The 25,363-nt window shown below is 38.6% G+C and overlaps 1 protein-coding gene across 2 annotated transcripts in view; it reads right to left on the bottom strand.

Annotated features, from left to right (window-relative positions):
• Nucleotides 1–25,363, bottom strand: part of USP32 (ubiquitin specific peptidase 32) — a 115,022-nt gene that overhangs the window by 75,051 nt on the left and 14,608 nt on the right. For both annotated transcript variants that reach the window (XM_084864178.1, XM_084864179.1), the window contains exon 2: nt 5,950–6,077. In XM_084864178.1, the coding sequence (XP_084720304.1) occupies nt 5,950–6,077 (128 nt within the window). The remainder of the gene's footprint in view (nt 1–5,949; nt 6,078–25,363) is intronic.

Below are 25,363 nucleotides of genomic sequence, written 5' to 3'. Positions count from 1 at the left end.
AAAATGTATACACATCATTTTGATTTGAAAGACTGACGTTCTCTAACTGTGTAACTACGAAGAAACTTCATTTCTTTAACATCCATATTTCAATCACAAAGTTAAATGTTTTATACAAACAAAGCTGGGTTGGAGAACCACCCAGCTTTAGCTTTTCCAGATATTCAGCATGCAAAGGCTGGCTTGTAGCACTGGAGAACCTTGACCGAATCTTCTTTGTTGAATCCACCTTACTGCCTCCCAGTGATAACCTAATCTTCCCAATCCTCAGAATTTTAGTGTGTATATTCTGTGCTTTCAATCTTGGTTCGGTTAGAAATGCCACTACCCTTTTTTTTTTTTGAGCCTAACTACCCCTGACTCTTTCCTCTTCATATATCTCTGAGACTGCCACACCACCTATCTCTATCTAGGGTTCCATATCCCCAGCCAGCCACAATACTATGGCCAAGGTACAGACTGTTACTTACAAATACTAGTAGCACCTCGTCCTAAGCATTTTAAGTCATTGACTAGAGTTATGATATAGAAGGCACATGTATTAATTTTGTAAATAATAAAGTTGGAGGGATGGCTAATAAAATAGGTAATAATATAGAATCAAACTCATCTCAGGATGGACACTTGGCTAAAGGTAAAAAGATGAAATGTAATGTATTTAGAGTTTCTTAAAAATTTAGTTTATATATAGTAAATATAGAACAGAATTGGGCTTGGAAATTTTAGGCAACAAAGCTATAATCTTTTTGCATAAGTTAATAGAATTTCATGCTGCATGGTAATGACTCAAGAATAAAGTATTCTCCTACTGTTCACTAATCTAATTCAATCTAGAGAACAGCATGGTATTAACCAGTATGCATATTACGGACGGTAACTATGGTTAGGAAGCAGCAGGAGGAAAGAACTTATTTAAATGCCTACGAGGGAAGGTTCCAGTTTCCCAATTCAAATAGCTGAATTCCATCTATGGGAGGTAGCAGATTTCCAATGGGGATTCCAGTAGAGACAACAAAAATTTGGGATCATGATACTGTGCCAAAATCCTTTGTGGCTTCTAGTTCCACCCCCATTTTGAAAGCCAGAAAATGAGGATTAATAAAAATAGTGTGGTGAGATTTACATGACATACATGGTGTGGTGAGATTTACATGACATAAATTACATAAAATGTTTATCATAGCTCCAAATACCTGGCAAATTAACTCCATAAATGTTAGTTATTATCATCATCAGTCGGAAGCAACATAGAACAGTAGCTAGTATGGATTTGGATACATGGACTTGCTCATTAGCTTTAATACTTGAATAAGTAACCTAACTTCCTTAAGCCTCAGTATCTTTTCCTCAATGATAAAATGATAGTAACATCAGTACTTACAGATGACAAATGTCATATAACTTAAGTTGTCAGATAAAAATTTGTGAACTCATTAGGAAAATAAATTTACCTAAGTGTTCTAAGTTAACTTCCCAGTTAACAGATAAACTAGCTACATGTGGTTGTTCAAAGTACTAAATTATATACTTGGCAAAGCAGCTAATAAAGTAACTAGCATATAATATTAATAAACAATAATCAAAGTCTATCACAGTGACATAGTATCGCTAAGGGAAAGGTTTGGTTTCAAATAACCGAATTGCACCTCTTGAAACATCTGCAAACTATGTTATTATACACTAGTGGCCTGGTGCATAGATTCATGCACATTGAAAGGAAATTAATTAGAAGAAATATTTTAATATTTCTCTATAATAGAAGTGTCAACCAAATTCACAATCAACAATGACAGATCCGAAATACATGCGTGCGATTGGTGCCAGTGAGAGCTTTATATGTATCATGCATGCACGAGTCAATGTTTATTTTTAAATTGCCAGTGCATGTCATATGTACCGGCTGGCCAGCCAGTTGGATGGTCAGAGGATTGGTCACTTAGCCTTTTATATATAGAGATAACTATGTTATTGCCAGTTTGGGGTTCAGCTGAAATTATTGAGAGGAGGATAAAAATAACAACCTTGACCATTATAGCCTGATGCTCTCAAATGACCTAATGAGGAACAGACTAATGATAATTAAACAGTTCAGGCAGTATCTCTTTGGAATTCAAGAATAATAAATAAATATTCTATTATCTTTCAAATAAATAGGCTCATGTGGTCTTAATGTGGTTCCTAAAGATTAAAAAAATAATCCTGACCTAGCCAGTATGGCTCGGTAGATACAGTGTCGGCCTGAGGACTGAAGGGTCCCAGGTTCGATTCTGGTCAAAGGCAATGTCTGGGTTGCAGGCTCGATCCCCATTGGGGGGGGAGGGGGTGGCATGCAGGAGGCAGCCAATCAATGATTCTCTCTCATCAGTGATGCTTCTATCTATCTCTCCCTCTTTCTTCCTCTGAAATCAATAAAAATATATTTTGCCGAAACTGGTTTGGCTCATTGGATAGAGCATCGGCCTGTGGACTGAAAGGTCCCAGGTTCGATTTCAGTCAGGGGCATGTACCTTGGTTGTGGACACATCCCCAGTGAGGGGTGTGCAGGAGGCAGCTGATCGATGTTTCTCTCTCATTGATGTTTCTAACTTCTATCCCTCTCTCTTCCTCTCTGTAAAAAATCAACTATATATATATATATATATATATATATATATATATATATATATTATTTTATTTTTTTTTAAATAATACTGATCTTAATGGGGGAGGAGGGAGAGGCAATGTAAATCAGTAACAGGGATATATTTCAGTTCAAAAAACTTTTTTTTTTTTTTAAATATATTTTATTGATATTTTACAGAGAGGAGGAGAGAGGGAATAGAGCGTTAGAAACATCGATGAGAATCATCGATTAGCTGCCTCTTGCACACCCCCTACCGGGGATGTGCCTGCAACCAAGGTGCATGCCCTTGACCGGAATCGAACCCGGGACCTTTCAGTCCGCAGGCCAAAGCTCTATCCACTGAGCCAAACCGGTCTCAGCCAAAAAACTTTTGATATATAGCTTTCAAAATATCAGTTCAATAAAGCTACTGATCCTTTTTCAGGATTAGTCTGGACAAACAAAAGGATCCTCACCGAAACTGATTTGGCTCAGTGGATAGAGCGTTGGCCTGAGGACTGAAAGGTCCCAGGTTCGATTCAGGTCAAGGGTATGTACCTTGGTTTCGGGCATATCCCCAGTAGGGGGTCTGCAAGAGGCAGCTGATGGATGTTTCTAACTCTATCCCTCTCTCTTCTTCTCTGTAAAAACTCAATAAAATATATATTTTTTAAAAAAAGGGGGGATCCTCAAACACACCTGGATGAGGGAATCTAATGCTCAGGAACAAAAGGGTAACATAAGAAGTATCCCAAACCAAACCAAATCAGAACCAGAAATCAAAGATAATGCTAGAAGAACACTGATGAGTGAACAACAGCAAATCATAATGCACATAAGTTCCACACTGTGATTTCTATCAACAGAAGACCTATAACACCAGAAAACTCCAGAAGTTATCCAACTATCACGCTTGGGCAACTTTACCAACTGTTGGTTTCTTGACTGTAGTGGTGGCTTCACAAACCCACACAGTTATAGAATTATACAGAATTTCATACACATACTAGGTAAAGCAGAATAAGATCAGTAAATAGTATCAGGGTCAATATCCTGGTTTTGGTTTTATGCATTTGCAAAATGTTAACTTCAGGGGAAATGGGCAAAGTATAAAAAGAATCTCTCTATATTCTTTCTTAATAACTGCATCTGAATCTGTATCTCTTTTGTTGTTGTTGTTGTTAATCCTCAAAAGAGTTTATTTTTCTATTGATTTTTTAAAAGAGAGTGGAAGAGAAGGGGAGAGACAGAGAGAGAAACATCAATGTGAGAGACACATCAATTGCCACCCCCACGCACTCAAATCAGGGCCAGGGATCACGCCTGCAACCAAGGTACAGGTCCTTGACTGTAAGCCAATCAGGGATCCTTCAGTCCTCAGGCTGATGTTCTATCCACTGAGCAAAACAGTTGGGCTAAATCTGTAGCTTGATAAAAATTTCAATTAAAAATATTTAGAGCCGAAACCGGTTTGGCTCAGTGGATAGAGCGTCAGCCTGGGGACTGAAGGGTCCCAGGTTCGATTCCAGTCAAGGGCATGTACTTTGGTTGCGGGCACATCCCCAATAGGGGATGTGCAAGAGGCAGCTGATCAATGTTTCTCTCTCATCAGTGTTTCTAACTCCCTCTCTTCCTTCATCTCTGTCTAAAATCAAAAAAATATATTAAAAAAAAATTTAGAAAGAAAGAATCTTCATAGTATTGGAATAAATGTATTACAGAAAAAATTTTTAGGAAAAAATTTTTACATTAAGTGTATTCTAAATAATACTTTCTCCCTAATAATAGCTTTAATAGCTAGTTTTTCTCCTAAAGGCACAATAACCAAGGAAAAAAGTTCTACAAAAATCCACAATTAGAACTTGAACTTATCCGATAACAAGAAATATCACTTTTCCAATTAAAAAAAGAAACTATTCATAAAGCCAAATAACAAAAATTATATCTCACATCCTATCTAATAGAGGGAATATGCTAATTGACCACCACTCCATCACAAAGATGGCTGCACTCACAGCTGAGGCCAAGTTCCTTTAAGGAGCTTTAATGGGCAATCAGCAGGGACCTGAGGCTACACCCTCCTCCACCCCTGTGGGGCTTGACAGGGGACCTCAGGTCATGCCTCCTGCCTTGGCACCAGGCTAGGGGATCTCAGGCTGTGTCCCCCACATGGTGGGGCTTGACGGGGGATCCCAAGGAACATCCCCACCCCATCTGGGGACCTCAGGCCACACACCCCATCCTAGCGCCAGGCCAGGGGACCTGAGTCTACACCCCCTGCCCAGCGGGGCTTGACAAAGGCGGGACTGGCTGGGTCTGGATCTAGCCCAATGGGGGTGGGAGGCGCAGGTCTGGGTCTCACATGATTTTGAGGCAGATGTGTGTGGGTGGGGACTTGACTCCGGTCCCCCTTTTAATGTGCACGGGCCACTAGTAATAAATATTGTGCATCTATGTGCAAGGAATCAAATGGGGGTAAGGATAACACAGTGAAGAAGAGAAGTAAACAATGAATTAGTATTTCTTGACACCAACATTGTGTAAAACTTTAATCAAAAATAGATGTATACATTTTCCCTTACATGTGTTTAATTACATCTTCCTCATCTCATTAATAAGCATTTTGGTTTTAAAACTTATTTTCTTAGGTTTTCAGATGGAGGAAAATTTGATATAGTGGTATATCATTCCTATTTCTTAAATGTAAAAGTTGTAGTAAGCAAGCATTTCTGAGAACTTCCATGACAGTCAAAAATTGTCTCACCTAGGCAAGCTACAGTAAAATACCATTATTAGTTTGACCTTATCTTTCAAACTAAGAGCCCAGCATGCTCTAAGCAAGCTCTTCCTAAATTCATGCCAGTTGGTGCCTTTATCTACAGCCACTGGTAGCTTATATTGACCTAAACACTATACTACTCAACTATTAAGTAAATACTATATAACTCTATAAGAAATGGGAAAATCAAAACCTAACTCAACTATTTATTATCAGTGTGTAACAAATATTGTGTCAACAGCTGAATTTTATTTTATTAAATCACAAGGTCAACTAGAATACTCATCGTAAAACAAAAGAGGTTATAAATATCTTCAATATCATCACTAGAACAATATCATCCACAAAGTCAGTGGCTAGTAAAGTTCAGAAATACAAAAGAAGCAGAATTGCACCTCTGCAGTATTTCCATTTAGCCTCTAAGAACATAGTCATATTGACATCCAAAACTTAACTACTCAGTAAGAAAAATAAAGGGGAATTTTAAGTTTGTTAAGACCAAGAGGCCCTTCAAAAACTCAGGCTGGTGGTAACTATCTCAAAGAAATACCTAGAACACAGAGATTACCTCAGCAACTTTTGGAGGCACTCCATCACCAAGCACTTCCTTGATAAAGCAGTGTTGGCCCATGTAATATGAGAGTCCACAGGTCCTCTTGAAGGCATCCTTCAGTCGCTTCAGCTCTACATCTGTAACTGCAATTCAGAAATAGAAGATGGATAAGAAACCAGAAAAGAAATCTCTCAAAAAATCCTTTTTTTTTTTTTTTTTTTTTTTTGCTGAAACCGGTTTGACTCAGTGGATTGAGCGTTGGCCTGCGGACTAAAAAAGGTCCCAGATTCGATCAAGTGCATATGACTTGGTTGTGGGCACGTCCCCAGTGGGGGGTGTGAAGGAAGCAGCTGATCGATGTTTCTCTCATTGATGTTTCAGCTTTCTATCCCTCTCTCTTCCTCTCTGTAAAAACTCAATAAAAAAAAATATTTTTTTAATCTTTTTTTTTAAGTCCTGTTCCTAATAAAATTTGGTAACCATTACTTCTCTCTCCAGATAAGCCAAACAAACCCAAGTGTAGATCAACGTAGACATAATTCTAATATTTACAAATCTAATCTAGAAAATAAATATGGAAATTCTTGACCCACTATCTTCAAACAACAGATTATATATACAAATTTCAAGCAGGGGCAAGGAAGAGGCAACAAGTATTTCAAATTAGCAGGTAAATTAAATGGTATTAGGTTCTGGCATTAATATGTTTTCAGCAGTAATGTATTCTTTCCTTTGAGATATAAATTATATTGTTTGTAGTCCTTAAGCATGCACCTAAGTGGAGGATAATCCTAAATTTAGATTAAATTTTTTTTTTTAAATATATTTTATTGATTTTTTTACAGAGAGGAAGGGAGAGAGATAGAGAGCCAGAAACGTCAATGAGAGAGAAACATCGACCAGCTGCCTCCTGCACACCCCCCACCGGGGATGTGCCCGCAACCAATGTACATGCCCCTGACCGGAATCGAACCTGGGACCTTTCATTCCGCAGACCGACGCTCTACCACTGAGCCAAACCGGCTTCGGCTAGATTAAATTTTTGTCATCATTTACAGATAATGTAATCTATTAATAGATGATTCTAACAACCTAAATACTTTAGATATTCACTATTAAAAAATGATTACTGAGCTATTATTTCCTTTTAGGCATTGATGACTTTTTTCATTGAATAGAACAATCAACCTCTGTCTACAAAGACAGAAAAATAAACACTCTTTAATGCTATGCAGTCAGTACAATGATCACAAAGGAGACACAGAAATGATATTTTTAGTCCATGCTAGAAGAAAAGAAAGACTTCTGGCCAGAAAAGATGATTAGATAAAATGTTAAAGACTAATCCAAGCAAAAGGGACAAGGTCATACCAAGCAGAGATAGCAGTTTGTTTCTACACATATAGAACTTAGAGACTTGTATAGTACTATAACAAAAGAAATAAGGCAGGGAATAGTAAATAATAAGTATAGAGAGGCATTCATTGACCAAGTAATAGAGAATTCTGTTCTGTCATGACAGTAAGGGATACAGTCAAATATAATTCATATAGAAACTCCAGGCAAAAGGAAAACAGGACATAATAAAATTCAGATAGTTCACTCTACCAGTAATGGAAAGAACTGAAAATACATGGCAGTAAAAAAGTAGACTGCTACTTCAAGAAGAAAAGGAGGCCGAAGCCGGTTTGGCTCAGTGGATGGGCCGTTGGCCTGTGGACTGAGGGGTCCCGGGTTCGATTCCGGTCAAGGGCAGGTACATTGGGTTGGTTGCAGGCACATCCCCAAGTGGGGGGCGTGCAGAAGGCGGCTGATCGATGTTTCTGAGTATCTCTCTCCCTTCCTCTGTAAAAATGTCAATTGATATTTTGTGTGGCAGCCCAAGCTAAAACCAAGTTTTGTATTGAGAAATGGCTGCTGCTATAACCAATACCTAAAAATGTGGATGTGGTTTAGAACTGTGTAATGGGTATAGATTGAAGGAGTTTTGAGGTGCATGCCAGAAAAGACTTATATTGCTGTAAAGAGCCCCTTGGTAGAAATATGGACATCAAAGGCCATTCTGAGGAGTTCTCAGACAGAAATGAGAAATATGGTACTGAAAACTGGAGATCTTTGTTAAAAAGTGGCCAAGTGGGCTGAACCTTTGTGTGATGAAATTGAATATTTAAGGATATTTCTAAGCAAAGTGTCAAAGAATTGTTTTCTCCTTACTGACAGGAAAGAGACACAGAACTTGAAGATTTGGAAAATGCTCAGCCTATTTATACTACAAAAAGACAAAGTTTATTCTGAAGAGAACACTAAAGGTGTGGCGGAAAAACTATTTGATAAGGAGATCAGAATGGATGTGAGCCATCAATTTAATCAATCACCTCACAGAAGCCAGGAATAAAGATTGTATTATACCAGCAGAAACACTTCCAGCTGTTACTACAAGAAACAGGAAAAAAAAAGGGGGGGTGGTGGCTGTCAAGACTTCTGGAATTCTACAGATGGGACCTAGTTACCTAGCACAAACAAGAGATATCCTTCAAGAAAAGGGAAGCTTGACTGCAAAGCTGATTCAGAGATGGCAGGGCTGCCACTCCTATCACAGGCCCAGAAGGCAGGACTGGTTTCAAAAGGTGGGGTCTCCTTGGTTTGAGGATGGAGAACCAAAATGCCACCACCTCGTGCCTTAAGAGCAAGGTGATGGCCCAGTGCCTGGGGGCATAACTGCCCCACAGAGCCATGGGAGTACACTGCCTCCCCAGTGGGCCTGGGGGCAGTGCATTGAACCAAAGAGGGTTATTTTTGAGACATCTAATGGAATTTGATATGTTAAGTTCTGATTTGGGGGCTGTTGGGATAGAATGTATTTCTGATGCATTGTGGATATTCATTTTGGAGGGCCAGGGTTAAAATGTTACAGATTGAACGTACACATCTCTCAAAATTCATATGTTGACACCCTAACCCCCAGCGAGACTGTACTTAGAGTCGGGCAGTAGTTATGGTTAAATGAGGTCATAAGGGTGAAGTCATGATTGGATAAGATTATAAGAAACACTAGAGCTTAAAAGCTTACTCTCTTGCTCTGCCTTTAGGCACGCAGGTACAGACAAAAAGGGGCCACATACTAAACCTGAAAAGCTCACAGGAGGCCTGTGAGACAGTCTTACAAATGCAGAATCCTAAAATAACCATAAAGGATGGTCTGAAATAAAAATGTGGGTTTTTTGTTTTTGTTTTTTAACTAAAAGCAGTTTATGAGGGGTAGTCATGTCCTAGGCCAGTGTCTTCCCTGACAAGGGCCAATCTTTATCTTAACTGAGCCTGTTTATTATTGTCTTTTTATATCCATAACATATAATGGAACCTTGGTTCTCCAACGTAATACATTCCGGAAAGGCTGTTGGAGAAGTGATTTGTTTGAAAACTGAATCATTCCTCCCTTCCCGCCCCCATTAGAAATCATGTAAATTGAATTAATCTGTTCCAGACACCCCCCCCAATGATTTCTTATATACATGTTTAATGTACCGTTTAATCTAGAAACAAACACTTCTTTTTTTAAAATTTATCAAACCACTCCCTACTAACCTTAAATGATTTTTTCATATTATGAAATGCTACCACACGGGCTAACTGCTATCACTGCTGCTTTATGCTTGTCCAATCAACAGCAGTTTTTCTACCTATTCAATTGCCTATGATGTCTTGTGAGCACTCTTAGCAACATTAGCACTCTGAATGGCCTCTTTATGTTTTAAAATTGTGCTAATTGTCGCCAACAAACACATTCTCTCCTTTGTTTTTTGTCAGGTTTTGGTTAACAACGGAAACATTTTCTCTGAGAACTACTTGGTCCAGAACTGAATTGTTCGAGAAGGGAGAGTTGGAAGTTGGACTGCATGTAACATCAGGATAACTTCCTTGTTTCTAGACCCCCTCAGAGACAACCAATGCACAGGGTGGGGGGAGGGGGGGGGAGAGACACGACGACGACCATAAATCCTCATTGTTATTGTTACCATGTTAATTGTTAATTGTTGACTGTTAACTATCCTGAACTCACTTTACTTTTTATCCAATGCCAGAGATCCCCCCTTTACTTTCTCTCACCTCCCTAAACTATCACCAATGGATTTCATATTACACACATCTTCTCTTTGATCCTAATGTATAAAACAAGATGCAAAACTGCCATTCTCTGAGGCATTATTTCAATCCATTGAGATTCTGCTTCCTGGCATTGGTTGACAGTTTGGCAAAAAATAAACTCACAAAAATTCTTCACAGGTTTGAATGTTCCTTAGTTAACACAAAGGAAAAGGCACTTGAAGGCACAGAGAAAAGGTAGCCATCTGCAAGCCAGGAAGAGAACTATAATTAAATCCTGCCAGAACCTTGATGAACTTTGCAGCTCCTAGAACTGTGAAAAAATCCATCTGTTTTTTAAGCCACCCAATTTTTGGTATTTTGTTTAGTATCCTAAGCAAACTAATACAATTTCTATAGTACAGACAATAAACAGGCAACCCCTCCTTTACAATAGATAAGGAAGCTTATTTAAATTGCTTTTGCAGGCGAAACCGGTTCGGCTCAGTGGTAGAGCATCAGTCTGTGGACTGAAAGGTCCCGGGTTCGATTCCGATCAAGGGCATGTACATTGGTTGCGGACACATCCCCGGTGGGGGATGTGCAAAAGGCAGCTGGTTGATGTTTCTCTCTCATCGACGTTTCTAGCTCTCTATCTCTCTCCCTTCCTCTCTGTAAAAAAATCAATAAAAAGTATACTTTTAAAAAAAAATTGCTTTTGCAGGATCCTACGTAGAGATTAGAGCTCACGGTCCTTGCAAGGAAAATAAAAGTATCTTTGGGAAATACATTCCAAAAACCATGGATAATACGGAACTCACATATACTTTTTTCCCTTACACACATGATAAAACTCAAATTATACATTTGGCACAGTGAGTTAACAATAATAAAAATACAACAATTATTAAAATATATTGTAATAAAAGCTATATGAATGGATCCCCCCCCAAAAAAAAAATATTTTATTGTGACTTGCACATACGACACGGATAATCTGGACAAAAGTAAACCTTTTTATAGCCCTGGGACATGACTATCTACCATCATTTGCCCAGCTAGGAATTTATGATCAGATCACCCTGTAAGGTTACTTTCAGTCAGAATGATTGCAAAGCCCCCTTTTCATCCACTCTCTCATAGAGCTATGGCAGTATCATACATTCAGATTTTGCTGAAAGATAGTTGCTGTTTAAACAGTTTGGTTCCAAAGGCATGAATGAAAATTTAACATTTGAATCAGATGAAAACCACTGAGGTAAACACTGGAAAACATGCTTTTCACTGCCAATGTAGAGCAAGAATTTCCAAACACAGAAGAAAAGCACCAAATGTAGCGAAGACATCACAAACAGTATTAATTTATAAATGTGCTTGGTGCAGCTGATCTAAAGTGAACTTACCTACCAAAATTCTCTGGCAGGCCATCTATAGCAAAAGCTACCTACCGCAAAGCCGCTTCGGGTAGATAATAAAGGACTTCCCAGATGGAACATCTCAAACAAGAGACAGCCTACAGACACCGTTTTTTTTTTTGGTTTTTTTTTGCCATTAACGACTTGGATGAGAACACTACCCCACTAGAGTTTCAGAATGTATATATCTAGTGCTAACAGGTGTAGTAAGAGTTTTTTCTCTAAGAAGGTATGAAGCAAAGTGGAAGGGTTAAACTCTCACACATACTTGTAATCTTTCAAGTGGCACAAAATTGGAAATTTTGAAATTGGCTTAATATCTGTTCTATAAACTAGAATCTCTTATTTTCCTTTAAAGCATATATTAGAAAGACAGCCAATTAGAAGATGGAAAAAAGACTTAAGTGAGGATTTCATAAGAGAGAAAACATTAGAAAGTGTGTTCAATTTCACTAGTAATCAAGGAAATGCAAGTTAAAACCAATATCATAACTATTAAAGTGCTTAAAATTAAAAAGGCTTCGAACACCAAATGTTGACAAGGATATAGAGAAACTGAAACTCTGATTCATTGCAAGAGGAAATGTAAATTGGTAAATCTGCTGTGGGAAAGGTTTAGCAGTTTTTTTGTTTGTTTTTTTTAAATATATTTTATTGATTTTTTTATAGAGAGGAAAGGAGAGGGACAGTTAGAAACATCGATCAGCTGCCTCCTGCACACTCCCTACTGGGTATGTGCCCGTAACCAAGGTACATGCCCTTGTCTGAAATCGAGCCTAGGACCCTTGAGTCCACAGGCCGAAGCTCTATCCACTGAGCCAAACCAGTTAAGGTGATTTAGCAGTTTCTTATTAAGTTAAACAAGTACATATTCTATAACCTAGCAATTTTCTTTTTTTTTCTTTTAAATATATTTTATTGATTTTTTTTTAAAGAGAGGAAGAGAGAGGGATAGAGAGCCAGAAACATCGATGAGAAAGAAACATCTACCAGCTGCCTCCTGCACACCCCCCTCCTGGGGATGTGCCCGCAACCAAGGTACATGCCCTTGACCGGAATCGAACCTGGAAACTTTCAGTCCGCAAGCCGACGCTCTATCCACTGAGCCAAACCGGTTTCGGCGTAATTTCACTCAAAGTATTTATCTAAGAAAAGTAAAAAGATATAATCCCGCCTGGCCAATGTGGTTTAGTGGTTAATGTCAACCTATGAACCAGGAGATCATGGTTCGATTCCTGGTCAGGGCACATGCCAGAATTTAGGGCTCAATCCCTAGTGTGGGATGTGCAGGAGGCAGCCAATCAATGATTCTCTCTCATCATTGATGCTTCTATCTCCCTTTCCCTTCCTTTCTGAAATCAATAAAAATATATTTAAATATAATATATATATATATAAAATGATCCCAAAACCAAGACGTTTTCAAAATGTTCACAGTAACCTCATCCATATATATAAAACCCTAATATTCAAATAGACCATGGCAGAACAATAGAACAACCAGTCGCTATGATGTGCGCTGACTACCAGGGGGCACGCACACGGAACATGGTGGGCACTGGCAGCAGAGCACAGAACATGGTGGGCGTCAGCAGCAGTGGGAAGGTGGAGCTGGTGAGCAGGGATGCCAGACCAAGGTGGGGTGCCAGTTGCTGTAATCAGGGGCTGTAATCCGGAGCGAGCCTCTGGTGGTTACTGAAAATTCTTTGCTCCCATGGGCTGTGGTCCCACCCAGCACTTGCACCTACTGCCAGCACTGGCCCCACTTGCACCTGCTGCTGGCACCAGACCCGCCGCTCAGTGTGAGCACCGGGCCAATCGCTTGGTGTCATCAGCAGGTGCAAGCAGCAACTGCTGGCCCCAAATTCCCCTCAGGGCTTCTCCACCTCCCCCTGCATCTGAAGGGCAATAGGAGCAGCAACCACCACTTGCACCTGCTAATGGCGCCGGCCCCCATCACTCTGTGCCATCAGCAGGTGCTCGCAGGGCCAGTCCCATCAGCGCATTGGAGCAGCGGCAGCAGCAGCAGGGCTGCTAGCAGACAGAGACTAGAGGCCACGGTGGGAGAGGCCAGACAGGGGTGTAATCCATAGTTCCTTTCAAGGTGTACAAATTCGTGCACTGGGCCCCTAACTGATAATAACCAAAAACTGGAAATGACCCAAATGTCCATGCACAAGTGAATAAAAAGACTAAGATACATTAATATTATGAAAAATTATTCACCAATAAAGAGGAAAAAGGTACTGATACATATAACAACATGGATGAAACTTGAATACTATACTGAGCAAAAAAAGGCTGATTTAAAAGAGTAGATTCTACTACATGAAAACTAATAAACCTATGCCAGATATATAGGAACAGTCCAAGTACAAATATCTGACTTTCTGACAACTCAACAGCTCCTTACAAATAGACAAAAATTCCCTAGAGATACCCTTATCCCTCTAAGTGTATCATAGTAGTTGATAAACACTCTAAAGCTGCATCTGAAAAGGACAGACTGGCCTAGCAGAGATGGGTGTTCCATATCTATTAACATTAACATTTACATACATCTTTAAATAACTTTTTCAATTTTATTGTCATATAGTAGTCCCAGTTTTGTTCCTACTACTTTTTTTTATTGCAAATGTACAGTATTTCAGCTAAAAGGTTGAGTTAAATTTCTGTAAGCCAGATCCCTAAGAATCTAATAATCATTTATAACATTGTTTCTATAGAGAAATAAATGGATAGAGTACTTTAAACTAGGCTTATTCTAAGGTTTAAAAAAACATGTTCCAATGGCTCATTTAATCCAATGTGTTTCTCTAACCTTATTAAATCACTCAATAACACAAATCTAACCTTTGATAGTGAACAAATCTACCAAAATGACATTTTCACAAATCCCTTTAAGCATTCACAATGTTTTGTTCTGGCTCTAAACTAAAACATAGAAATATTGCTTTTGAAGGTAATGTTAAAAATAAGCATTCCTCCAAAGTTTCTAAAATATCTATGAGGAAAAAAAGGTTAAAATATAAACAGAACATAAAAGTAGAAGTAATACAGAAGACTTCCCATGACATAAACAAAGAAAGATCTACAAATATGATACAGATAGGAAAATTGCAAAAAACAGACTAATGATGATTACATTATAGTTGGCATGAGTAGATTGCAAAGTTAAGTACTAAATACATTAATAGACGAGATCACTCTGGACAAAATCTGGATATCTATAGAGGGTACTATAAAAAAGACAATTTGACTACTTGAAATATATAAAGATGTATAGGCAACAATCAGAAAAAGTTATAGGACAGAACCTCACAACTTAGAAACAGTACTAGACCTAGTAATCTCTTCTACTATGTCCATCCAAAGTTGTTCTTGGCTTTACCACAACACACATGGTTAGTGCAGGCTGAGGATAGATTGTGACTCCCTATCTTCACTTCACAGACTGCGAGTGTCTGTAATCAAAATGGACCTCCCTAACTTTGCAGAGCATCAGGTTGGACCATCTGCCACTACTTCTGTTCCTCAGCATCCCTGAGCTTTGCTGCACTGCATAAAAATTAAAATAGTCTAAGGGAAAATTCTGCTTCTTCCTTTCTATTAGTTTATTTTTTAATAAAAAGCATAAAATGTGAAGAAAAAAATAATATGAATAAAATCTGTGTGCTAGACAACAAAGCTATTTTGTTAATGAATAAACCATTAACAAACAACTTATAAACTTAGAACACAAATGGAGAAAATGGAAGTTGTACAAGTTTTCTTCTACTAAGAATAACGGCTCATTCTGAAACATGCCAACTATAGTTAACAAATTCAAATAACTTCTAGAAAGCATGTGTCCCTGAAAACTGCCCATAAGAAAAGAACATCAATCAAGCCGAAACAGGTTTGGCTCAGTGGACAGAGCTTCGGCCTGTGGACTCAAGGGTCCTAGGCTCGATTTCAGACAAGAGCATGTACCTTGGTTGCTGGCACATCCCCAGTGGGGGGTGTGCAGGAGGCAGCTGATCGATGATTCTCTCTCATCGATGTTTCTAACTCTCTATCCCTCTCTCTTCCTCTCTGTAAAAAAAATCAATTTTTTTTTTTTTTAAAGAAAAGAACATCAATCAAAAAAGACTCCCCTTAGTTTATGGCCAATCTGTTGTATACTTAAATACCACAGAAGAGTCTTAAAAATGTCATGAAAAGAATGCCTTTAAGTATTTATTAGCTTTTTAAAAAATTCTCCATAACAAAATGACTAGTCAACATATATTAACAAGTTTTCTAAGTTCACCCTTTTCAGCAAACACACAAATTAGTCATTCTCTTGGTTCATAAACTTCTGAGCTATCAGCAACATGCCACTCATCAGTTCAACAACATTAAATTATATGCTTCCAAGTACTCTCTTGGGGGTGAGGGGGATCAAAGACATCTAGTAGCCTAAATCCCTTCCCAAATCTAACCAAAATATAATGACAGGTTATCATCACTGCCTTTAACCTTAAACAAAAATAAGATTAAATGTTGTAGCTCAGTGTTTCCCAACCTTCTCTCATGATGAGAATCACCTGGTGGAGTTGTTAAAACACAGATTCCTGAATCCCAACTAAGAAGTGCTAAACTAGAATTTTTGGGAACATATAGGTAAAATTGTATACTTAACTAGTGCTCTAAGACAGATTTTATATACAGAGCACTAAGTTAGGTATGCAATTTTACCTATATGTTCTCAAAAATTCTAGTTTAGCACTTCTTAGTTGGGATTCAGGAATCTGTGTTTTAACAACTCCACCAGGTGATTCTCATCATGAGAGAAGGTTGGGAAACACTGTTAGCTAACCTAGCATTTTACTTTATTTTTTATTTTTAATATATTTTGTATTGATTTTTTTTCAGAGAGGAAGAGAGAGGGATAGAGAGTTAGAAACATCAAAGAGATGTGCCCACAACCAAGGTACATGCCCTTGACCAGAATCGAACCCGGGACCCGTAAGTCCACAGGCTGATGCTCTATCCACTGAGCCAAACCAGTTTCGGCAGCATTTTACTGTTTAAAAAGCAATTTCACAGATACTATCTCACTAGATTCTTAAAATAATCTTATGAAATAAAAATAACATACATTTCAGTATTTTTTCTTCCCTGTTTGGAAGAGGAAGGAGAGAGGAAAAGACAGACAGGAGAGGGAAAGGATTGAGGGAGATGGAGAGAGAGGAAGGTTGGGAAGCCAGTGTGGGGAGGCTTGGCGAAAACTGCCTCATCCACAAGTACTTCAAGGTTCCCTAAAGAAACAAGTGAGGTTCTCTTTCGTCACCATTGCCCAAAACCTGCTATGCCAATCACGAGTATTTTAGGTATTGTTTTTTATAGCTCTCTGATCTCAAATTTTCTAATACCAATGATATATATTCTTCTCATACTAAACTCTCGATCACAACTTTCAGACAGGTACCTAACTGTAAAACCATTGGCATAAATGGCAATAGTTTACCCACAAGCATAAGGGCGAAAGTCATTACTGTTTAACTAAACATTCAGATAAACGTACAGCAGCATTACCAGCATATGGCTTGAAGAAAAAAGTTATTTCAACAAGATAATTTTGTTTAAATTTTTTTTTAAAGTGTATTATTTTCCAGTTTACCTTATCAATCAAGCTCTAATTCAATTAATCTACTTTCCTTATGAATTTGTCTTTAAAAATGACTGCATTTTAAGCTGAATTTAACTTCCAAGACAATTAATCTGTAACTAAAGAATTACTTTCCTGTAATCATTCACTCGATATTTCCCTAAGGAATTCTTGTCCTAGTTATACACAAAAATTTTATTACTTTTTCATTATTCTACACTGACTTCATGGTAATGGTTCCAAAGTCATTAGGAAACAAAGTAATTACTAAAAGGATTCATTCAGAGAAGGTATTTTTACAAATATAATTTTATATGTCATTTTATTAAAATACAAAAAAAAAAAATACCACAGAATATATGCAAAAAACTAGAACAAAACTATCAAAAAGAGTTTGGCCTTGAATCCAAACTTATACAAAAGATAGGCTTCAAAATGACATGAAAAATTAACTTATGTGTTTAATAGTAATGGTACTAGTACTCTGACATTTCAAACTGAAATGAATATTTCCTCCACAAACTCACTCAAGAAACACACTGCTATTATTATAGTGTATAAAAAAATCTCAAGCCACTTTTTTGCTTAGTGGTTGAGCATTGACCCAGGAACCAGGTCACAGTTTGATTCCCAGTCCATGGCACTCACCTGTTTGCAGGTTCCAACCCCACCGGGTGGAGGCATAAGTGGGAGACAACCAATCAATGTATCTCTCTCACATCAATGTTCTCCTTCCAATCTTCCACTATCTCTAAAAATTAATGGGGAAAAAATATCCTTGGGTGAGGATTAACAAACAAAAAACAAAAAACTGTTAAAACCACGAATTGAATTTGGCCATCAAAAAAGTACATAAAATAAGTCTAAGAGTGCCCTGACTAGTTTGGCTCAGCCCTTGGACCTAAAGGTCATGGGTCAATTCCCGATCAAGGGCTCAGTCAAGGGCACGTACTTGAGTTGCAGGTGCAAGAGGCAACTAGTGTCTCTTTCACATTAATGTTTTTTTCCTCTCTCTTTTTCTCTCCCCCCCTTCTCCCTCTCTTCCACTCTCTCTAAAGACCAATGTAAAAAAAAAAAATGAGTAAGTTCATTTTCCTTATTGTACATAATAAACACTTCATCGCTGTCAGCAATTTTTGATAATCATACATGGTTTTATAAACCTCAAGATGGCAACATTCTAAAGTTTTATCATATGAAAGCAAAAGTGTACAAACACTTCCTAACAACCAAAGCAGAACAAAATAATTTAAAATAAGGAAGTCTTGATTTCATATAGTACAAATGCAAGTTTTTCTGAGAAATACACAAGTTTCTGATGTAAGACTACATGGGAAAATAATTAAACAGAATGTATGAGGCAAAATACAAGTTATTACACATATTAAATTTTTTAAATATTTTTTTTAAAAATGTGAATATAAATGATTCCCTGGCTATTAGATAGCTGCTTTAAAAATAAAACACACACATACACAAATGAAAAAACAAACTAACAAAAATCTTACAATTTAGATAATAACTTTACCACACTCTAAAATAAATCTCAGGTGAATAACAAAAAGTTAAATACTAAAAATACGTCATCATAAATTAAAACCGATGTATTTTTTTAAAATATATTTTATTTATTTTTTACAGAGAGGAAGAGAGAGGGATAGAGAGTTAGAAACATCGATGAGAGTCATTGATCAGCTGCCTCTTGCATACCCGTTACTGGGGATGTGCCTGCAACCAAGGTACATGCCCTTGACCGGAATCGAACCTGGGTCCTTTCAGTGCACAGACCGACGCTCTATCCACTGAGCCAAACCGGTTTCGGCAAAACCGATGTATTTTTAAGACATGTTAAGCCCTAGCCGGTTTGGTGCAGTGGATAGAGCAGACTTGCAGACTGAAGGGACCTAGGTTCAATTCCAGTCAAGGGTACAAACCCAAGTTGCGGACTCAACCCCTAGTAGGGGGTGTGGAGGAGGCAGCCAATCTATGATTCTCTCTCATCATTGATGTTTCTATCTCTCTTTCCCTCTCCCTTCCTCTCTGAAATCAATAAAAATATATTTTTAAAAAAGACATGTTAATAGTAAAAATGAACTTCAGAAGTGATACAAAACACACAACAGGTGACAGATTTAACTATATACAAATTTTATGCCTTTGCATATTAAAAACGATTGCATGAAATAGAAATAAAATGGTAAGCCAATTGGAGAAAATATTTGTAGCAAATCTGTCAAATGGTTAATATTCAAGGCATGTATTGTAAGGAGTTCTACAAATTGATTTTTTTTTAAAGGAACAATTTTAATGGGCCCTCGCTGGTTTGGCTCAGTGGACAGAGTGTGGGCCTGCAGACTGAAGGGTCCTGGGTTCGAATCCAGTTGGAGGCACATGCCTAAGTTGCAGACTAGATCCCTAGTGGGGGACACACAGAAGGCAGCCGATCAGTGATTCTCTCTCATCACTGATATTTCTCTCTCCCTCTAACTTCCTCTCTGAAATGAATAAAAATTTATTTTAGCCATAACAGGATTGGCTCAGTGGATAGAGCATCGGCCTGCGGACTGAAGGGTCCCAGGCTCGATTCCAGTCAAGGGCATGTACCTTGGTTGTGGACACATCCCCAATAGGGAGTGTGCAGGAGGCAGCTGATCGATGTTTCTCTCTCATTGATGTTTCTAACTCTCTATCCCTCTCCCTCTCTGCAAAAAAATCAATAAAATATATCTTTAAAAATATATATGTAAAATATGCCGGGACCGGTTTGGCTCAATGGATAAAGCGTCAGCTTGGGGACTGAAGGGTCCCGGGTTCGATTCCGGTCAAGGGCATGTACCTTGGTTGCAGACATATCCCCAGTAGGGGGTGTGCAAGAGGCAGCTGATCGATGACTCTCTCTCATCGATGTTTCTAACTCTGTATCCCTCTTCCTTCCTCTCTGTACAAAATCAATAAAATATATTTAAAAAAAAAAAAAAAATATATATATATATATATATATATATATATGTAAAATATATATTTTTAAAAAAGAAAAAAGAAAAAATTTTAAGAACTAATATTATTTAAGAACAAAACTCCAAAAGATAAATAATGAAGAAATATAACTACCAAAAATGGAGGGAAATATTCTACCTTAAAAACTAATTCAAAAGCCAAAACCCCCAGAGAATCCAAGATGGCTGCTCGGGTAGGCAACTAGCCGCAGCCGCACACAACAATTTTAATAAAATACAACTAAAATATAAAATGGACATTACCCAGAACTACAGGAAAGTCGACTGACTGGAAATCCTACAACAAGAAGCAAGGAGAAAACCAGAAGGAAGCACGGAGGAGCTGTAAAAGCCCAAGGTACGGAGACACGCGGCGCGCGAGAAGAGGACGGAGCCGGAGAGGAGGGAGGCCGAGTGCCTGGCGGGCGTTCCCTAGCGGAAAGGAGATAAAACTCCGACTGTGCTGGGCCCCTGACTGCTCTGAACCCCCGTTCTGGGCCAGACCCCGGGGACTCAGGCTCAGCCATAGGGAGCTGGGCTGTAAGTCGGAACCCCGGGGTAGCGGAGAAAGGAGGTCCCGGAGGCGCGCACACTGCCCCCAGAGAAGGGACGGTCGGCTGTGCCGCGGGATTGCCCTGACGGGAAGGAGACTGGGGCTCCAGACTGCTGTGAACGCCACCTCCAACTCCACTTCCAACTGAACTGAACCCCAATACCGGGCTCATTGGGGGAGAGCATAGACTGTTTGGCAGCAGGCGAAAATCGAGGGCACCTTTCTCTCAGAGGCGCCGGCAGCGAGCACTGAAGGACCCGCATAGGGCGGGGCTGACGGAAGCCAAAGCTGCAGGCTCCACCCTGAAACCCCGTCCCATCTGTAACTGCGAAATGCGACAACAAAATAGATCACAAACGAAAGCAATGGAGGACAAAAAGCGTCTGGATATAGAGTTCAAATCTACGCTTATAAGGTTTTTCAAGAATTTCCTAGAAAAGATGGATAAGGCCTATGAGGATATGAAAAGAGACCATCAAGAAATGATAAGGGAACAACAAGAAATAAAGAATACATTGTCTGAAATAAAAAATATTCTACAGAGTCCTAAAAACAGAAGGGAAGATCGCAAGAATCAAGTCAAAGATTTGGAACATAAAGAGCCAGAAGACACTCCTCCACAGAAGCTAGAAGGCAAGAGAATCCAGAAAATTGAAGATAATGTAAGAAACCTCTGGGACAACTTCAAGCGAACCAACATCAGAATTATGGGGGTTCCAGAAGATGAGAGAGAGCAAGATATCGAAAACATACTGAAAGAAATAGTGACAGAAAACTTCCCCCACCTGGTGAAAGAATTTGACTTACAAGTCCAGGAAGTGCACAGAACTCCAAACAAAAGGAATCCAAAGAGGACCACACCGAGACACATCATTATTAAAATTCCAAGAGCAAAAGATAAAGAGAGAATATTAAAAGAAGCAAGAGCAAAGAAGGTAGTAACTTATAAAGGAGCACCTATACGATTGTCAGCTGACTTCTCAACAGAAACCATGCAGGCCAGAAGGGAATGGCAAGAAATATACAAGGTGATGAATAGCAAGAACCTACAGCCAAAAATAAGCTACCCAGCAAAGCTATCACTCAGAATCGAAGGCCAGATAAAGAGCTTCACTAATAAAAAAAAGCTAAAGGAGTTCATCACCACCAAACCAGAATTATATGAATTGCTGAAGGGGGTTCTTTCAGAAAAGAAAGTAAACAAAGATAAAAATTATGAACAACAAATACGTAATTATCAACAAGTGAATCTAAAAACCAAGGAAATTAAAAAAATCTGATGAACAATATTAACTGTTGAATATAATAGAATCAGAGGTATGGAAGGGGAGTGAACTGACGATTCTTGGGGAAAAGGGGAGAGGGGGGCGTGGAAAGAGACTGAACATAAACTGTGCACCTATGGATGAGGACAATGGGGGTTGGGGAAAGGGCAGAGGGTGGGGTGGGAAGGGGGCGGAAAAGGAACACTTGTAATAATATGAACAATAAAAATTTATTTAAAAAAAAAAAAAAAAAAAAAAAAATTCCAAGAGCAAAAGATAAAGAGAGAATATTAAAAGAAGCAAGAGCAAAGAAGGTAGTAACTTATAAAGGAGCACCTATACGATTGTCAGCTGACTTCTCAACAGAAACCATGCAGGCCAGAAGGGAATGGCAAGAAATATACAAGGTGATGAATAGCAAGAACCTACAGCCAAAAATAAGCTACCCAGCAAAGCTATCACTCAGAATCGAAGGCCAGATAAAGAGCTTCACTAATAAAAAAAAGCTAAAGGAGTTCATCACCACCAAACCAGAATTATATGAATTGCTGAAGGGGGTTCTTTCAGAAAAGAAAGTAAACAAAGATAAAAATTATGAACAACAAATACGTAATTATCAACAAGTGAATCTAAAAACCAAGGAAATTAAAAAAATCTGATGAACAATATTAACTGTTGAATATAATAGAATCAGAGGTATGGAAGGGGAGTGAACTGACGATTCTTGGGGAAAAGGGGAGAGGGGGGCGTGGGAAGAGACTGAACATAAACTGTGCACCTATGGATGAGGACAATGGGGAGAGGGGAAAGGGCAGAGGGTGGGGTGGGAACCTGGTGGAGGAGAGCAATGGTGGGGGGGGGGGGGAAGGAACATTTGTAATAATATGAAAAATAAAAACTTATTTAAAAAAAATAAATAAATAAAATAAAAAAAAAAAAAATAAAATAAAAATAAAATAAAAATAAAATAAAAAGCCAAAACCGGTTTGGCTCAGTAGTAGAGCGTCGGTCTGTGGATTGAAAGGTCCCAGGTTCGATTCCGGTCAAGGGCATGTACCTTGGTTGCAGGCACATCCCCGGTAGGGGGTGTGCAAGAGGCAGCTGGTCGATGTTTCTCTCTCATCGACGTTTCTAGCTCTCTATCTCTCTCTCTTCCTCTCTGTAAAAAAATCAATAAAATATATTAAAAATAAAAAAATAATAAAATAAAATAAAATAGCAAGCTTTTAAAAAAAACGATTCAAAAAATACAAACTAAAAGAAGCTACCATTTTAGACTATTTAATTAACAAAGAATTATTTTGTACATTTTAATACCAATTTTTAATAAATGTTTAATAAAATCAACATTTATATATTACTTTCAGAAAATTATGAGTCAAATGGACCTAGAAGGTATTATGATCAGTTGAAAGCAGTCAGTCAGAGAAAAACAAATAACACGATTTCACTTATATGTGGACTGTAAAGCAACGGTTGCCAACCTTTCAGACCTCACAGGCCACCAGTGGTCCGCTGGTTGGCGACCACTTCTCCAAAGGTTTCCTTTAACCAGTAGTGCCAACCTTTCGGACCTCATGGACCACCAGAGGTCCACGGACCACCAGTTGGCGAACGTACTCTAAAGAACAAATAAATGAACAAAATTGAAACAGACTCACAGATACAGAGAACAGACTGATGGTTGCCAGAGGGAAGGAAGATTGGGGGACTAAGTGAAAAAGGTGAAAGGATTAAGAAGTACAAATTGGTAGTTACAAAATAGTCATGGGGATGTAAAGTATAGCTCAGGAAATATAGTCAGTAATACGTATTGCAATAACTATGTATGGTGCCAGGTGGATACTAAAAATATCAGGGGGACCATTTTATAAAGTATATCATTGTCTAACCACTATGCTGTACACCTGAAACCAACCCTGTATAATAAAAACCTAATATTCAAATTGTCCCCTTGACCGGGAGTTCGACCAGGGGACAGGGCTGGCGGACCTGAGGGCCACTCTCACCCCCTCCCCGCCCAGCCCGGCCCCACCCTGGCCAGGGGTGGCAGCAGACAACTGGGGAAAGGGAGGCCCAAGCCGGCAGCCACTAGGGACCCTACCCATGAATCCTGTGCACTAGGTCTCTAGTAGAAAATAATATTGAATGTAAATTGTCTTAAGGGACATACAAATGGCCAACAATCCACAAGATACACCAAGAAACTACTTCCCACCAATCTGAATGTCTAAAATTAAAATTAAAAAAAAAACAATACCAAGCATTGGTGAGGAGGTAAAGCAGCAGAAACTGATAGAAATGAAAGTTATATAACCTTACCCAACTTTGGAAAACTATTTGGTGGTTTCTAATAAAGTTAAACATATACCTACCCTATGACCAAACCATTGCACTATACTCCTAGGAATATAAGCTATATGAAACAATATCTCCAGAAAGACTTGTAGAAACTCAAATGTCCAAAAGAAGAATAGATAAATAATTGTGTTATAGTCATAAAGTAGAATTCTACTCAGCAACATCATGGATGAATATCACATCATATTGAACCAAAAAAGCCAGCCACAAAAGGAAACATACTTCATGAGTCCATTTATAATAAGTGTTAGAACAAACAAAACAAATAATATTTAATGGTAACAGAAATCAGGTCAAATGCCTCTGGTGGGTGGAGATGATTATCTGGAAAGAGGAATGAAGGCTCCTTCCAGGGTGATAGAAATATTCTGTATCTTGCCGGGACCGGTTTGGCTCAGTGGATAGTGTCGGCCTGCGGACTGAAAGGTCCCGGGTTCGATTCCGGTCAAGGGCATGTACTTGGTTGCGGGCACATCCCCGGTGGGGGGTGTGCAAGAGGTGGCTGGTCAATGTTTCTCTCTCATCAACGTTTCTAACTCTCCGTCCCTCTCAATTCCTCTCTGTGTAAAATCAATAAAATATATTAAAAAAAAAAAAAAGAAAGAAATATTCTGTATCTTGAACTGAATGATAAGTGTAAAGCATTTGTCAAAAGTCACTAAACTAATACTTAAGATCTATAGCTTCAAATGTTATGTACCTAGACACAGGTATGTATTTTTTCTCTCATTGAGGTATACCCTTAAGATTTGTGTATTTTAGCTGAAACCGGTTTGGCTCAGTGGTAGAGCATCGGTCTGTGGACTGAAAGGTCCCAAGTTCGATTCCGGTCAAGGGCATGTACATTGGTTGTGGGCACATCCCCGGTGGGGGGGGGGCAGGAGGCAGCTGGTCGATGTTTCTCTCTCATCGACGTTTCTAGCTCTCTATCTCTCTCCCTTCCTCTCTGTAAAAAATCAATAAAATATTTTTTAAAAAAAAATAAAAATAAATAAAAATAAAAGAGAGTAAACAATCCAGTTTGAAGCCGGTCCAAAGGCTACATGAAAATATTAGAAGAAACTAACATCTGAGCATATTGAGAGACTTGGGCAAGTTATAGCATAACAATGAGTCAGTGCTAA

Source organism: Pipistrellus hanaki (assembly GCF_964339955.1).
Source record: "Pipistrellus hanaki genome assembly, chromosome: 16".
Taxonomy (NCBI): Eukaryota; Metazoa; Chordata; class Mammalia; order Chiroptera; family Vespertilionidae; genus Pipistrellus; species Pipistrellus hanaki.
This window is presented reverse-complemented; position numbering and strand designations above follow the sequence as displayed.